At 39.2% G+C, this 16,877-nt stretch overlaps 1 protein-coding gene and 2 long non-coding RNA genes across 3 annotated transcripts in view; 2 read left to right on the plus strand and 1 right to left on the minus strand.

Moving 5' to 3' along the window:
- The window catches only part of LOC311031268, a 29,886-nt gene extending 20,762 nt beyond the window's left edge, over nucleotides 1–9,124 (plus strand). The window contains exon 2 of the long non-coding RNA XR_014599054.1: nucleotides 8,921–9,124. This is a non-coding gene — a long non-coding RNA (uncharacterized lncRNA). The remainder of the gene's footprint in view (nucleotides 1–8,920) is intronic.
- LOC311031267 lies at nucleotides 3,741–5,907 on the plus strand. Its single transcript, XR_014599053.1, has 4 exons — nucleotides 3,741–3,826; nucleotides 4,157–4,222; nucleotides 4,297–4,356; nucleotides 4,918–5,907. It is a non-coding gene; the product is annotated as an uncharacterized lncRNA (long non-coding RNA).
- On the minus strand, nucleotides 6,355–16,665 carry LOC311031250 (nuclear GTPase SLIP-GC-like). The gene is made up of 22 exons (XM_084037439.1): nucleotides 16,530–16,665; nucleotides 15,934–16,014; nucleotides 15,669–15,750; nucleotides 15,127–15,239; nucleotides 14,955–15,011; nucleotides 14,619–14,649; nucleotides 14,364–14,456; nucleotides 12,788–12,878; nucleotides 12,069–12,285; nucleotides 11,674–11,940; nucleotides 11,348–11,551; nucleotides 11,065–11,240; nucleotides 9,421–9,514; nucleotides 9,246–9,333; nucleotides 8,989–9,107; nucleotides 8,660–8,833; nucleotides 8,417–8,574; nucleotides 8,073–8,193; nucleotides 7,843–7,951; nucleotides 7,606–7,739; nucleotides 7,393–7,474; nucleotides 6,355–7,251 (listed from the first exon to the last, which is right to left on the minus strand). Exons 3-22 carry the CDS (start codon nucleotides 15,733–15,735, stop codon nucleotides 7,166–7,168), a joined length of 2,481 nt encoding a protein of 826 aa, XP_083893565.1. The 5' UTR covers nucleotides 15,736–15,750; nucleotides 15,934–16,014; nucleotides 16,530–16,665; the 3' UTR covers nucleotides 6,355–7,165.
- Between the last annotated feature and the right edge of the window lie 212 nt (nucleotides 16,666–16,877).

Genomic DNA, 16,877 nt, shown 5'->3' on the forward strand with positions numbered 1-16,877 from the left:
TTATGAGTCATCGGCAAAAGATAGAAGAAAAAACAAACTTCTGTTATACAAGTGTGTATTTGTATGTACTTCGTGTGGGCACCTTTGAAAATAATTCATTGTGACTGCTGTTAATATGAGACATTTAGAAGGGAAATGTCTGTTTGGTTGAACTGAGTCCTACAAATCTGAAACATGACAAGGAAGACAATGTTTTTTTTTCTTTTTGCTGGAGCTTAAACTCTGAAACTTTGACTGTAGTCCCAAATATTATGAGACTGATGATGGAGGGAGAACGAAAAAGAAAGAAAACCCTTTTGATATTTCAATGAACTAATGTTAACACTGGTGGCAATACTCAGCCAGATCTCTACTTAAGGAAAAGTAGAGTGTAAAACTCTCTTACAATTAAAAGCCCTGCATTCCAACTATTACTCAAGCAAAAGTACAAAAGCATTGTAATGGAAATATGTAATTAGTTACAACTACTGAGGTTTTATGGGAAATTGGAACTTTGACCCGTCCTCTGCAGTTTTGTGTGTTCCCAGCATTCAAACTCATCCTGCACACTCTGGGAGAACAGAATGTTTAGGGCCTCTGCAGGTAGGGAGAACATCCCTGTATCTCATCAAGGTAAAATGTCTGCTTTGACATCACTGAATTATACTCTTGTTGGCCTCTGATTACTGTGTTCATTGTTCACCCCTGAAGCGTATATGAGGAGAGACAAACTCTCATTTTCAGTGCGTTCGCCCTCCCTCCTGCAATGGTTTTAGTACTTTTGCTCGAATCCCACTGATGGCCCTTTCTGCGTGTTGTCCCCTCTCTCTCCCCCCTTTCACTCTGACACTGTCCCATCTGAATAAAAAGGCAAAAAAAATAAAAAAATAATAACAAAAAGTGTAGAAGGGAATAAGATCTCTGACCATTGCATGTAATGTGTGACTTGCCTCCTTATTTGTGTTCTCTCTTGGTTCCTAAAGTCAACACCAGAAGCTGTCTTCTCAGGCACAATAGATTGATAATGTATACTATTCCTCGTACACGGACTGTCTTTGGGGAAAGTGCCTTCAAAGCATTCGCACCCTCGTCCTGGTATAAATTACAGAGTCATCTTAAATTGGATTATCTCCCAAGTATGGAAGATTTTAAAGCTAGGATCAAGGACTATTTGACTACTGAATGCACATGTTCTCTTACCGAACGCAGCTGGTGATTATAATGTATTGATGCGATTTGCTGTTATTGTTTTAGCTGTTTTTATGTTTCTTTTGTTGATGTTGTCTAAATGTGGATGTACTGTGCTGCTTTCTTGGCCAAGATCCCCTTGCAAAAGAGATTCTGAATCTCAATGGGATTATTCTTGGTTAAATAAAGGTTAAATAAAATAAAATAAAATAAAAATGTTAAAGCCACCCCCACCACCACTAGAGAAATAAATCCAGTCCGAATGGAGCGTTACAGTTTAACTTCTTACCATCTCATTGAAACAATCTGTATCAGATGTTGCCTCAAAGTGCCATGGGAAAATTGGTGGGTCCTGCCTGAGATCATCTAATTACATGCAGTCAACTAAGGCGAGTTATCAAAACCCTCACAAAATAATGTGCAAAGATAATGCCAACAAAGCAGAAACAGTACTTTACCTTCAAATCAAGTCACTGAGATCCCATTCGGTAAATGTGTCCCATGTGCACATATCTCCATATTAGTGAGTTTGTCACGTTTTAATATAAAATCTTAATCTGAAAAGTGTACCTGCTGCATTCCGGGTGCAGGTACAGAACATTCAAGTGCAGTAGGTCTTCCCAAATATGCCAGTGTGCCAATTTCAGTTGAGAGTTTCAGTTTTCATCTCTGTTGGTGCACTGGGGACTCTTATTGGTTGTTTAAGGTGGCTGTAATGGTGGGTGGAATATATCTTACATTTACATTTAGGGCTTTTGTCCAAAGCGACTTACAATATACAATACAATATCTTGTAGATACTTTATTTTACAATATATGTGTTTATTTCATATACTTGCTGTTACGGCCCCCAGCCGATAGTCTTTGCCATTTAGGCCTGAAGGCCCGGTTATGCTTCCGCGTAGTGATCACGCATTGGCCATGCAATGGCCACGCAGTTGCTGGGAGACCGTGATGGTTCTGCGTTGGGTTTTCGTGTCGAAATGCAATTCAATGCCACACCGGTAAAGGGCGCTGTGTTTTTTGTAAAGACTGACCGACCGGCCGAGACTCTTGGCGTATATCGTCGTTAGCCTCGTTATAGCCTATTTTTTTACTTTCCGGCTTTAAACATCCACAATTTTTCAGAACTTGGTGTTTTATTTCTTTGTGCAAAAGCGACAAGGTGCAAACAATAAAATGAGGTGAAAACAATAAAAGTAGCCTATTAAAAGTTTAAATGGCGGTGCTTATGAGTGGAAACCGGAAAGCGGTCTCCAGCAGATGTAGTTAGCGGACCAATCACAGCCAATGCCGCTGCGTTGGTGTTGCGTTGGTGTTGCGTCGGTGTTGCGTCGCGTCGACGCGCGTCTAGGATTTTTGGGAGGTGCACGTCAGGCCCTTGCGTTGGACGTAAGGGGGGTCCGCAAGGACGTAAGGGGTCCGCAAGCCCCCTTACGTTGTGTCGTCGCGGAACCATAACTTGGGCTTGAGTGAGCGCTCCCACCATCTCAGCCTGATTCTGGTCCTCAGCAGCTGCAGCCTGACAAGCTTTCAAGGAGCGGTCCAGTTTGAAATAGCAGTGCTCTTCAGACAGCATTCGAGGGCTGTCACTGTGCAGTGTGACTTTCCTCCTCGTTTTCGTGAGCTGTTGATCTGAGTTTTGTTCAAATTTTGTCTAGTTCAACTAATCGTCATGGTTTTTGTTATCCTCTGTGTGTGTTAGTTACGGAGCTGGGCTGACCATTTTTGCTGTGCTTCGGCACTAGTCTTAGTTACTCACCTTGTACATAGCACATTTTGCATTTAAATATTTCTTTTGTTAGGAAGCAGTAAGGGTGTAACTGCCATTTATTTTGATCCCCCTTTTTCTCCTGTTTTTGTTAGTTTAGGGAGTTTGTTTTCTGTTTTATTTTGTTTTGACTTTGTCCACCATTTGTACAATACACCTTTGTTCACTTTGAGCTGTGCACAATAAACTAAAGCTTTTCTTGTTGCGAAACATCGTTCTCTGCCTCATTTATGTTGTGCGCCTGTTCCGCTAGCCTGGGGCGTAACATAATTTGGGGGCTTGTCCGGGATCTTCTGCATCCGCCCACGTGGTGGAGGTTAGTCTGATTGTACTGTTGGTTGGTAGTTTTCTGTGTGTGGAGGCATAGGTTGACGTTTGACATGGATGAGTTTACACAGGCTCCTACTCTTGATAAGTTGGACCCTCAGATGGTGCTTCTGAGGGTTCAGATGGGGAGGTGGGAGTGGAGGCTACCGCGGCCCCACAAGCCCTCAGCAACTCGGTGGACGAAGGGGCGACATTACTCAGCTGTATACCAGGACATTTGGGAATTAACAGCATCTGGACTGTGTAGTGAACTTATTTTTATTTTCTTGTCCAAAATTAGCTTGGAAAGCAACATCACTGAATGACAATATAAATGCAAGAAAATGCAGGCCGGAATGAAATCACATATCTGTATTTAATCAGACGAACATGGCATCTGTTGCTCCTGTTTTGTGAAGAAACAGTTTTGCGGTAACCTGCCTCGTCTCATGCTGTTAGTGCCAGTACTTCTATCATCAACCATGTTCCTTCCTTTCTGTGTCAAAAGGAGAAAGCCAAGGGCCCCAAGGAGAGAGTAGTTCTGTCTGCTGCCACACAGAGGTTTCTGGACAGGAAAAAGAGGTTGGATGGGAAAGAGGAAAATAGCCTTAAGGCGGGTCCACACCGCACCGACTGCCCGACTCGCGTTGGTAAATGAAGTCGGGCTACTTAATATGGCCGACTCGAATGGCGGATTACACATTTGAATCGGCTGAAATGAACGCCGACGTGGGCCGATTCGAGCGACCACACCAAGGAGACATGTCACGGACGCCGACTCTCTCAAAGACGCCGATTTTCGGTCCGGTGTGGACCCGCCTTTAGACTGCAGATGAGATCTGGTTTCTGTTGATAATATCCAGTGATCAGAAGTGGGTTTGTTTTTATTAGATGTATTTGCTGCTCCTTTAGGGTGGGTGAATCCCCAGCAATGGCTAGGAAGAAGCAGCAGAAGCCAAAGAGCCCCACCACTAGGAGGTGCTGTACATTGTCTGGTTTTGTGCGTTACACTTTATTTACTGGATAAATGACATCCTTTCTTCCTTTCCCAGAGTCCTGAAGCCAAGCCAAGGCCAGAATTCTCCTTTCCCAGGTCAGCTGAACCGCCAGGGGTGAGCTTGTACTCATTTCCCATAACTGCATGATTTTGCCATCGCATATCACACAAACTGCAATTTCTTTGAAGATAAAACAATAAACAAAATAAATACAATTACATGTCCAAAATGAAGTAGGAAGAAGTATACCCCTTTTCTATAACTTCAATATGCATACGGTTATCATATATACACATAAATACTCACCTTCATGTTTATCATGTAGATTATAGTTAAAAAAGTAAAGCAGTTTGTGCGTGCGAACGGTTTCATACATTTCACAACATCATTAATAACTGCCTGGTATCAACCGCAGGTTAGTCAATAACACACACACCCAAAACAGACTCTGCTGGCACCAAACTGGGAACAAATACTAACCCTTTATCCAGAAATGAAACTAACTTTGAGGCAAACAAGTTCAGGCACTGCAACACCATTTCTAAGCGGTTGCCTGCCTCACTCCACGAGCGAGGAAATGTTTATTGGCCTGTTGGGTTCCCTCTGTTGTAGTTGACAAGCATTGTCCGATGGCTTTAATGTCTGCAAAGTATGACAGTGGTTGTTTCTTCCCAGGAGCTGGTACAGAAAGACCCCAGAGGAGAGAGTGAGGCGTTCAGACAGCCTGAAGAAGCAGCACTCTCTGGGTTAACAGGTGGCGCCACTTTCTCTCACCTGTGAACTTGAACTTTTAGTGATTTGTATACAAACCCACTGATCCTTCACTCTGTGCTGCTAATACAATAGTACCATCTGCTATTCAAATGATTGTATTCACTACCACACTTGAGCTCATTGATATACATCATCACAACATCGTTGTTTTTGACTGCTGTAGCTCGCTGAAAACAGCTGATCCGAACACAAAGCGTTCATGTAGCTCGATACAGTCTGGAGTATTTAATGACAAGGTTGGCAAATTTGCCATTTTAAAGAAAAACAAATATTTAAATGCAAGTTAGAAGGTCAGAGTGAAAGGGGAATAAGTAACATTTTATCTGTGCCTAAGAACTACACCTTTTGTTATCAGTAATAACATTTCAGCATGCATATACATAAACATCTAGTGCTTTACAGACATCAGTTTCATGCTGACAGTCATGTAGTCTCCCTGAAAAAAGAGTAAGCAAGTATAATTTAACTTAGACAAGTTTTGTCAAAGGGCTTTGACTCCCTTCTTGTGCTTTATTTCTTTACTAACTTGTACTGAGTTTACAGTAATCTGAGATATAACAGGTGTTTCAACATTTGACCGAAATCATTGCGTAATGAAAAGAAACATGAATGTATTTGATGACACACGGGCTTGCTGTTACATTAATGTAGCTTCACATAGCAGGAGATGCACAGCAGACACTGAGTTAAGCTAAGTTATTGAGACCGTGTCAAATGCACGGCACATTTTCTTGAGGTTTTCCCTCATTGTCCACTGTCCATGTCAAGAATAAGTGTCAGACTCCGAATTAAAGAATATTTATGTGCACATATTATTGTCAATTAATTGGTACAGCCACTAGTTCACTGCGATACCACATTGCCTTGATACTTCTGCGTCAGGGTGTTGACGCTTTTTGTTGACATGGCTGTACTCTCTTTTAATAATATTTTTTTATTATTATTTAAAATGACAAATTGTCATGTTTTTTTATGACCAGAATACATTCTGAAATTATTTGAATGTCCTTGACTAAGAATGGAAGGATTATTACAGTGAAAAAGTGATAAGCAGTATTTAACGATGCCCCTCCCTATTTATTGCCCATCTGTGTGTCTGCATGTTCCATTCAGTAAGTGGCATTTTGAAACAAGCATAATACATTCCATTGCCAAGAATCCTAAGTGAACAACAACATACTTTGCTGAACATGTTTGGACTATCATTATAAGGACAAAAGCCAAACTGACATTACTCATCTGTATACCAGGAGATTTGGGAATTAACAGCATCTGGGCAATGTAAATTTAATTTGTTAACTACATGACCACACAAATGAAATCAAAGATTTAATGACAGACTTAAAATTTTATTTTATTGAGGTTTATTGGGCAGTATGGCATACATTTACATATACACATGTACGCGTTAAGAATCAGTGTAGATTAAAACAGAAATTGTTCAGTAAATAATCAAACCAGATCAACTTGTTTATACTATTATCTCTATCATCTATTTCTCTATATGAATGAACACATATCTAAACCATTATTTTGCAGTAGTTGCAGTCGTTCTTGAACATGAAAGAAAAAAGATCATTGTTTGAAAAGCCTCAAATCTATGTCAACAGTATGTACAGGTGAATTCAGGTAATTTTTTTTGCAATTTTGACTTCTGTAACTCATTCAGATATCTGTTTTACCCATTAAATCAACATATCATACCTTTCAGTAATCCTTATGTTTTCTAACCATGCCAGAAGAAGACATCAGCTTTTAGTGTCCAAAAAGAACATTCTGCCTGAATGTGATCATCTGGGACAGGTCACTTGAGAATCTGGGACTCTTGTATAAGGCTTTTAAACAAATGTATAATGACTCATTTGTACACGATGAACACATTAAAACTGTACGTGTGTTTGCATGATGAAGGGAGAGAGAAAGAGTGTGTGTCTGAACAGAACATTGTTTAGACCTGGAAGCACAGATAACGGTTGACCCATGTGTGACCGCCACTCCCACATCTCACTTTCAGAGCACTATAAAGATGGCCCCCTTTCTGTAACCGTTGTTCTTCCAGACTGCTTGCACTCTGTATGACGATGAACCTTCTCTGCACAGTAGAATAAAAGATTTTCAGCTTCTCTCCGGTGAGACAAAGATAATATATTTATTCAATGACTATTGGTTCTTCATCTTGGATTCGCTTCAGGGCATCGAGGTGGCCCTTCACCAACTCCAGCTCCTCTTTAACATCTAAAAAAGCAAAAACATATTGTTTACAACAAGTGATCTAATAATTACAAAGTTGGATATTTGTTGGCTTTTTCATTTCAATCAAATATATATAGTATTATTAGTGACAGTCGTGTTTATATTTCCTAACGTTCCCTTTACCTGGGATTGAAACACAATCTGTCTTGAGCGACAGATTGATTGATTCCTGCATTGTTTCCTCCAATTTCTTCAGGATCTCCTCCTAATTAGCATCAAAATCTATATCACTTATCAGTCGCAGCAAAATATTGCGTAGAATTAGAGATAATGATGAGCAGCACAACATGCTTTACTACATCATCATTATACAAATCATTATGAAATGTAACAAACCGTCAAGGCCCTCAGCTCTTTCATCACAACGTCTTTGGCCTGCTGAAACATGATGTCTTTTGACTCAAGAACATGCCTCGTAATAGTTTCCCTCTGGTTTTTCAGCATGTTATCTCCTGAAATTTTCTTTGCCTCTACAATAGAAACCTTTTGTCAATTACATTTTCCAGCACAGTCAAAAAAGATGACAAATGTGTATTATCATAGTGTCAGCATTTATATGTCATGATATCTCACCATCATAGCAAACTTGCATGGCATCCTCGATTGTTGTTGTCAGACAACTGTAGATCATTTTCTTGCGATCCCTGATGATTTTGTTGAGTTTTGTCTTAATTTTTTCTTCCTTTGAGAGAATATAAAGCATTCATCAACATATTTTAAAAAAAATAGAGGTAATAAAAATAAGGTATTTTAAAGTATGTTTCCCCCCACTGAGGTCAGTCTTCCTCTATTCTACCTTTTACCTCTGTCTCGAGAAATATCAGTTGCAGTTCGACATCTTTGTTCATTTCTCCCATCATGCTCTTTGTGTCAAGTGAAAATGCATTGATGACCCCGTTGAATGGTCCACATTTTCCTTCATTTCTGAAACATGTTTCATAAAGGTAGCATTGACAAGTTTGTATATATATATATATAAAATGTATAACTGTATAATCTTTGAAAGCTTTATCAGTTCTGAACTAAAGAAATCTCTTGGATGGCTCAAGAATGTCCAGTTGCCTAATAAAGCGTTCAAAGCTTACCATGACCGGTTTGTAAAATCAGCCAGCACAGGGTTTTATGTCTTTATTAATTCATTTCTTACGGGAAGGTTTTCTTGAACTCCTCATCAATGCTGTCAGTCAGGTATGAAGCCAACTTCATATTGAGATTAATTGTTTTTTTTTTGTTTTTTTGTGTGTAGGTGCCATTGTTCTCAACTACACACTTCAATATCCTGTGGAAACCACGTCCTGTCTTATTCTGAAACAAAACAGAAACATTTCTAACACATTCATATAAAGTGCAGAAACGGTTGTTTTGACGTAGCTGCAATTCAAATACGTACAGGATGTAAGACCGACTTCAAGACTTTTTCACATGAACTTTTTGATTTTTCAACCCCATCACTGAGGCATGTTTCAAAGGCAGCGTGAGTCATTTCTAAGGATTGCCTGACTTTTTTAAGTCGATTCCCCAGCTTTGCATCTAGGGTTGAGCACACAGCTGTATTTTCATCAGCCTGAAAACAAACACAAACACAACATACCGGTAACTCAGGAAATCAACTACCTGGATGTCTAAAATGTATGCATGGCCGACATGTAAGGTCATGTAATGATTTTCTGTCAATGATGATTAAAGACAATCAAAGAGATGTATTACTTTATTTCTTACCATGCTTCGGCTCGCCCCTTGAATCAGAGAGACAATCCCATGAGCTCCAGACACATAGTTTAATGTCTCTGAGTAACAGTCATTGAGTTCCCGCAGAAATTCCTGAAGTTCGGGTATTTCTGTAAAAAAAAAAGAAGCAGTTTCCATACATATTTAAATTCCATTTAAGTATAATCCAATTCTTGTTTGAATTAAAGTGGTTACAGTAAACTAAGTAACTAAGAGTTCATATGTTCATATGTGGAGACTTTACCTACCAGTATCCTCCGGATCTAGGATTTTCTTTTTCAGAAACTCTTTGGAGCTCACTGTGAACACTTTGAAACATTCATGACTGAAATGTTTCTAAAAAGAAAAAGGTTTGATTTTACGGCAGGCTTGCAGTTGTAAAAAATCTTCCTAATAAAATGTTTGTCAGTCTGTAAAACTCACCTTCAAAATGTTTTGTTGGTTGAATTTTTTTTCCACTGCTCGCTTTGCTTGTTTGTTTTGTCTTATTATTGAAGAACAAACATCAGCTGCAGAACTATAAAAAAAAGATTTGTCTAAAGAGGCACCTCATACAGTATTTAGAGAACTGAAACCTCAAATTCCAACATTCTTCTATACTTTCAGAATAAAAAGGTAAATAGTAAATGATAAAAGTCAAAATGATCTTTGTTAGGGTGCACTCACACTAGGCAACCCATAGTGTGTCCAAGCACGTTTGTTGTACACTTCCTCGGTCCTGGCAGGGTTGAAGGAGGTGTGCTTCGACCCCTGATATCAAGCTTTTTATAATTTTACATTTTAACTGTAAATTCTGTTGATGACTGTACAAGACACAGATGGATTCTGTGTTGGGCATGGGCATGCTTCAGAATCATGGTGTGAGCGGTACTGGAGTGAAACATAGGGCGACGCTCTGTCCTTTCATAATAAAAATGCCACTCTGCTCTCCTCCCCACACGCTCCGCTCACATGCTCTGATGCAGGTCAAGTGTTTCCTTTAAATATGTGGAGCAGCTACTTGTCAGTAAAGTTGCAGTCATGTTCTCTGTGTTGTTCTCTATTGTAATGACTGAGACCGCACTTCTTGGAAATTACGTAAAAACAATGCCTGTGTCGTATTATGACGTGAAGACGTATGTACAAGAGGCCAGGTTGGACTTGGAGCAATGTGAGTGCAGGCCAGCGGGGGACATGGGAGAGGGGAAATCCTGCTTCAGCACGGTAGTGATCAACTGGCCCTAGTGTGAGAGGGCCCTTAAACCTGTATGACTCCACCATTGATATTGAAAAGTGCAACACTTGTTGTAACAGGTCTGCGGTTCCCTAGGAAGTTTTCTGGAAAGTACTATGTAATTTGGCAATCATAGAGACAATGTTAGCGACTGCTATTTTAGTTTAATTAATTGTATTGAGTTTATATGCAGTTGTTGATTTCTAAAGGAATTCCCTTAAAATAAATGTTTAAAAGACTCTCTGGATTACACTGACACAAAATGCAAAAGCATTGATGCAAGTACTACTTTTGTTAGTTCCTAATTTAGATGTTGCCACACGGTAATGGTAAAAACAACAAACCAAGTCAGAAACTTAGTCATAGTCATGGACTCAGACCTGAACTTCAACAGTTACGAAGTCAGCCTACTATCACCTAAAGAATATATCAAGGATTAAAGGATTTATGTCTCAGGATTTGGAAAACTTGCTCTGTGTCCCCAGAGTCAGTACTAAACATGGAAAGGCAGCATTCAGTTTTTCATGCACGACATATCTTGAACAAACTTCGAGAAAATGTTCTGTTTCTGTTTGCCGCTGCCTTTCAGTGAACAAAACAATTTATTAATTTCTTATACTGCACTGTAACTTATATTTCTTTGATATTCTTGATTTTATTTTGTATTTTATTTGCTGTTTTTTATTTTTTATAATTGTTAACAGTACTACTTGTGCTGTGACAATATCATCTGCACATTTGCTTGCGTTTACTCCTGTTGCGGTCTCGGCTGCTAAATGTGTCAAGTGTCTAATTTGGACGTTATATTTATAACTGTGTACTACTGGCATCTTAAATCATCTTAAATCACTTACTGATCATCTGAATCTCCAATTGTATCAGACTTGGTGCAGATAAAGTGAATGCGCTGACACTCGCCACCGTTTCCCATGAAGCCACAGGCATTCTCCAGGATCTCCCAGGGTTCTTTCTCTGCTGCTGCTCGATTGATATCAGTCACAATCCACACAGTAGAACATTTTCCCACAACCTGAAGGGACATAACCACAAGTTAATTTAGAATAAATAATTATCAGTGTAACAATTTAATAGTTTGCAATCAACATAGTAATAAACAAAACTGCTTGTGATAAGTACCCCTTTCCACATTGTGTCTCTGCTCTTGTTACAGTCCCCAGTTCCAGGAAGATCCACAAGTGTGACATGCTTGAGAAGATCATTATCAGGCACCTTGACAGTCACACACTTCACCAGTGGCCAATACCACCTCTTTACATCTTTGCCTTCTTCACATTTTGAGTCTCTTGTATATTTGACCAATTTTGCAGATAGCTCTTTGGGCTGCAATGAATAAGAAAATAATTTTATGGCAACTCAAGAAGTTTTCATTTATATGCTCAAACTCAACTTCAACCACAAGAATGCTTTCTATGAAGATATATAAGATTTTTACTTTTACTTACAGATTCACCTTTTAAACACTTTTTATTGGAACGAAGAAATTCTGGGATCTCTTTGAAATATTTGTCATCCATGAGGTTTTCTTGTGGCTTTTTCCATTGTTCTCCATACAGCGCTGATAGCTTGTCGACAGCGTCATGATAATCATCTTTAGTTTCCTGATCATCATCTTGAGTTTCCTGACAATCATCGATAGTTTCCTGATCATTTTCCTCCACCACAGTATCACCAAGAAAATTACGCAAGGACCACAACTCATCTTTCCACTCCTGAATAAAATAAAAAAACATATTTAATGTAGTTAAATGAAATGGCATGTTGTGTAATCAACAACTGTATTTTTGCAGCTACCTATTCAAATAGATTGAAGTAAACAAACATATTCAGCTCATTTTACCTCTTTTGTTATGAACTCAATGTCTGCCTCATAATTTGAGTTCTCCATGTTAGCCTCTACTTTAATCATGACTGAGGTACATGCGCTGATTCTTCCAGACGGCAAGAGATTCTTCACTCCAATGACAGCATTTATCAAAGAGCTCTTTCCAGCCCCGGTTCTGCCAAAGACACCGACAAACTCCCTCTGGTCTGTCTCCAAATCACTGATCTTATTTCTGTTGTATAATAGTTTAAAAATGTGTTAATTGATTCATTTGAAATATACACTAATACTGAAAGAATGTGTCAAAATCAGGGTTGCCACTTCATCAAAACACAGCTGACAAAGCAAACGCATGAAACTGCTCAGCTTTCTTCACTGCTGCAGAAAAATATGCTTTCTGAAAGAAATCAAGGGATACAAGGACATTGAAAATGCAGAGAATTTTTTTTAAAATCTGCACTCAACATTTAGCAAAATCAGTACTCAATGCTGTGCAGATTTGCTCAGATTCTGTGGCTTCATAATGTCGCAGGGCTCAGTACTTCTGTTTACTGTTTTTTCCCACTGGTTCCACAACATTGTTACTAAACCACAAATGATGAGTCATGTTATTTTGTCATTTGATGCAACTGGTGTCACTCTTATTCTGAGTTAGCCTGGGGGTAAGGTGGCTTGATTTGAGTGGAGTGGAACCCTGCCCAAAATATGGAACATTTAATAAACGTATAACTTACTTAAGGAAATTGCTGAGCTTATTGTCCGGGTTAGGTAGCCTCTGACGTACATGTTTCATGATGTTTTTCACATCAGACAGTATGATTTCTCCTATGAGAGTAAAAGTACAGAACAATTCAGCAGACGCTATGTACCTGTGTATCAAGTAACAGGTATTGCACAATAAGATGTCTAGACTAGTACAAAATTAGGAAGAAAAGGATGTAAAGTACAAGAGAAAAATTCTCTGACAAGTCAATTTATGATGCTTCAGAGGCAGTGTTGGGCAAGTTACTTCAAAAGTGTTATGCATTATTTATTACTTGTTACTGTCATTTCAAAGTAATTAGTTACATTACAATATTACTGTCTTTGAATTGTAAGGCATTACACTACTTTTACATTACTTTTGCATTACTTTACGCCAAAATAAAAGGAAATATGGATTCTGTGTTCTCAATAGATCTTCTTGTGTCCAATGTAGCTCATTACACAGCAGGATGTGATGTTTTTCGCTTCAAAATAAAAGAACGAAAAACGGTAAATGACTCGTATCCTGTTATTCGTTTTAAAAACGGAAAACGAGAAACAGAAAACGACTCGTTAACTGATATTAGATATTGTGTTCATGAATGGGATTCGGGGATGAAATAACAGTGACATTTTTCATTCCAGATTTGCCGTACGTCTTTTTTAATGAACCGTAAGGCGCTGTATGCTGCGAAATTACCTGAAAGCCTACCCGAGACATTTAGGGGAGCTCTAAAACACTGTTCATAAACGCTCTGACAGCGACTGACGCTCACGTTTTGAAGTAAACCTACTGTTTTAAACTCGCACCAAAAGCGTTATGACGCAGACATAAAAGCGGTTAAAAACCGACAGGGAGAACCGGAGGCTCCGCCGCCCCTCAGCTGTTGATCCGCGGTGTGACTGCGCTCTGACCGACCGGGAGCCGCTCCGCTAACAACAGCGATTCATTAACATAGTGTAGACGGACCGGCTTTCACACTTTTCCAAAAGTGGAGCGTATGCCCAACTCGCGATGGCGAATGTAGAGTCTGCTGCTGCCATCATCTTCTCCTCAATCGCTAGCAGTGAGGAAGTAAACATTTGCGCGGATTTTTGTCTCCTCTGTGGATCTCGCGGTGATGGCGAATTTGTATGAAAACACACCAATTGATTTCGGGTATAAAATGCATTGTAACGCGCGTTACTGAGATTTACTGAGTAAAATATTACCAATTTTTTTTTGTAATGCCTTACATTACCGCGTTACAGCAAAACGTAATGCATTACTTTTGTAACGTGTTACTCCCAACACTGTTCAGAGGTTCATCAGGCTCATACCACAGCTTAGCACAGTATAAGCCACCTTCCAGTTAAATGCCACAGTAGTTATTTTCTTCAAAGCATGTAGTGTTACTATGGATACCTGCAGTTTAATAAATATTCATGGCATTTGTAACATGCATGGTGATGACTGTTTGAGTTGTCCTGATAAGATTTGGTATACGAGTAAAACATTTCATTGCATACATATGTGATACCCTATAGTAAGTTGTCTGTTGCTGTCATGGAAAGTATTACAGATACCTGAGTATGATCTGTCCATATTGTCAGTTCGCCGTTTTTTAGCTGGAGATTCCATCTCGTTGCCCTCCCCCTGAAGATCCACCTTTCTCTTTCCTTAGAGTGCCCGTTAAAATGCAAGGAAAAAAAGGGAAGAGAGCAGTTATTGTGCCTGGCACAATATTAAAACAGGGTCTCAATATAGTTGATTAAACAAATCAAGGTTATAGCTTTGAAATGGAACACGATGTGTAATCAATAAGATATTGTGTATCTCACCTTCATTTGTGTTGCTGGTGGACGCACAAACCTGAGAACGAACATGTGACGCACAAATTAAAGGAATTACATTCACACAGGTGTTTTGTCGTCTAAACAGGGTGCTGCCGGCTTGAACACACATCTTTACAATTCACACACTGAAAACAGACCTGCATTAATGTTCTCTTCCAGACTGGGATGAGTCTGGTGAACCCCAGGGAAGCAGTGAGAGCACAATCAGCATCCCTTTTTTCTCCTTCAACAACTGTGATCACAACTGTGATCCAGTGACCAGAACCCTTTAGTTGAAGAATATGTATGATTGTAATATATTTCTTTGTCAATTCAACTTACTTGAACAGAAGAATCAAATGTTTCTGGGTTTGTTGGGTGTGTTGGGTTTTGTTCCTCCTGGAGGCAAAGGAAAACAGTTTATTCCGTTATCTGTATGTATCATGAAAAACTTTAACAGAAGTTTATGCTTCTGTGAATAATAAATGCTTGTCTTCACAGTAGAGAATATTACCTTCAACAACTTGAGGCTTTCCCTGAATTTTGCCCTTGGACCAATTTTTGGGATCAACAAAGTGATGTCTTCATTTTTGAGACAGTAAAGACATTCTTTGTCAATGGCTTCAGCTGCAATTAAAAAAAACATACATTTTATTTCAATCCGAGTCATGCGAAAACAAGAATTAGTTTCAAAATTAAGAAAAAAAATATATTATGCATGGACTGAAATAGGTGTGGGTTCAGCTGTTCTTTCAGCATTAGAACTTCACAGAGCTAATAGTATCAATGTATATTGATTGCATTTGAATTAATCATCACTCTTTAGTCTTGATGTCAACACTGCTTGCGCTGAGATCATCTTTGTCAATAATAACAACGTTGGAGTTTGTTTTTTTAGTACTGTAAATGCTTCAGAATTGGTATTGTCCATCCATCTATCGTCTACCGCTTATCCTGTATTCATGGTCGCGGGGGGGCTGGAGCTGATCCCAGCTGACTGGTCAACACTGTATAGTATTTGTGTCCCCCCCCAAAACAAGGATGGTAATATTTTACCTTCAAAATTGTCTATCCACTTGCCGAGACCCCATTCACATAATTTGTCACGAACAAAATCATCCATGACCAAGGACAGCAACTGGAAGGTAAACAAATAATTATGTTTCAAGTCAACCACTGCAAATTGGAATCATTATCATTACATTTAACTGAAGAAAAAAGTTATTAAACTGATAATACCAGACTCAAGTAAGTGTCCAAAGCAAATATTTAGGAAATGAGAGTCAGGTGAGGCATAAAATCCACTCTGCTGTTTACTTACGTGCGAGCACACTTCATGTGGAAACGTAAAGTTCAGCAGCAATGAGGACACGGAGCGCTCAGTTCCTCATCCAGATTTAATCTGTATTCAAATATTCAACACAGAACTCTTTGTGTCGGTTTCCGTTTCAGTTCTTCATAACTATATTTAGTGCAACATAGTTCCTTGATTCATATCAGTCCATCACATCTCACAAATGTATTTACAGCTGTATCAATTTTACAATTCGTTCAATACACATAATCACTTATGTGAATCAGGGCTACTATAATTGTATATAGTGCAAATTACAGCAGTTCTTAACTGTTTATATGGCAGCAACATCTAATCTGTGGTGATTCTAGACATAAAATGAATAACATTAATAAACCTCGGTATAAAATAAACAAAACGTAGTGACCTGTCTGCAACACAATACATTGTGCAAAATTAACCTTACACATAATATTAAATCCTGGGGATAAAAGAAAATCACTTTTCCCCTTGTTCTCTAAAAATAAATCACCACAAAAGTGGTTGCATTATTTTCGGGTGCACACACAATAATATTCTAATGAGCAAAACAATATCACATTATCAATCATTCCATCGCTTACCTGTAGCAGGTAGGCGACCCAGATCAATGCCGATCCTCCAGGTGTCCAGCGGGTTGATTAGGATTCCCTTGCTCTTATAATGTTGTCCAACCCCACCCAAAAAACGAAACCTAAAGCCTTTTTGCTTTCCTGGTTCTTTGTCTTGCCCTTGGCCGATAAAGGGAGGGCCAAGCGTCGCTCCTCCCATACTGTGACAACCCGGAAATTTCGGGGTAACGCCGACGCTCGCCGGAACCGGAACTAGTAACGACGCTCGTTTCCCTTTGAAAGAGCCGGCGGGAGAAGTGTTTTCCGGGAGTCATTTCGAGAGAGAGAAAGAGAGAGAGAGTAGGAAGAACCGGAGCAAGG

Source organism: Eutrigla gurnardus (assembly GCF_963514095.1).
Source record: "Eutrigla gurnardus genome assembly, chromosome: 20".
Classification (NCBI taxonomy): domain Eukaryota; kingdom Metazoa; phylum Chordata; class Actinopteri; order Perciformes; family Triglidae; genus Eutrigla; species Eutrigla gurnardus.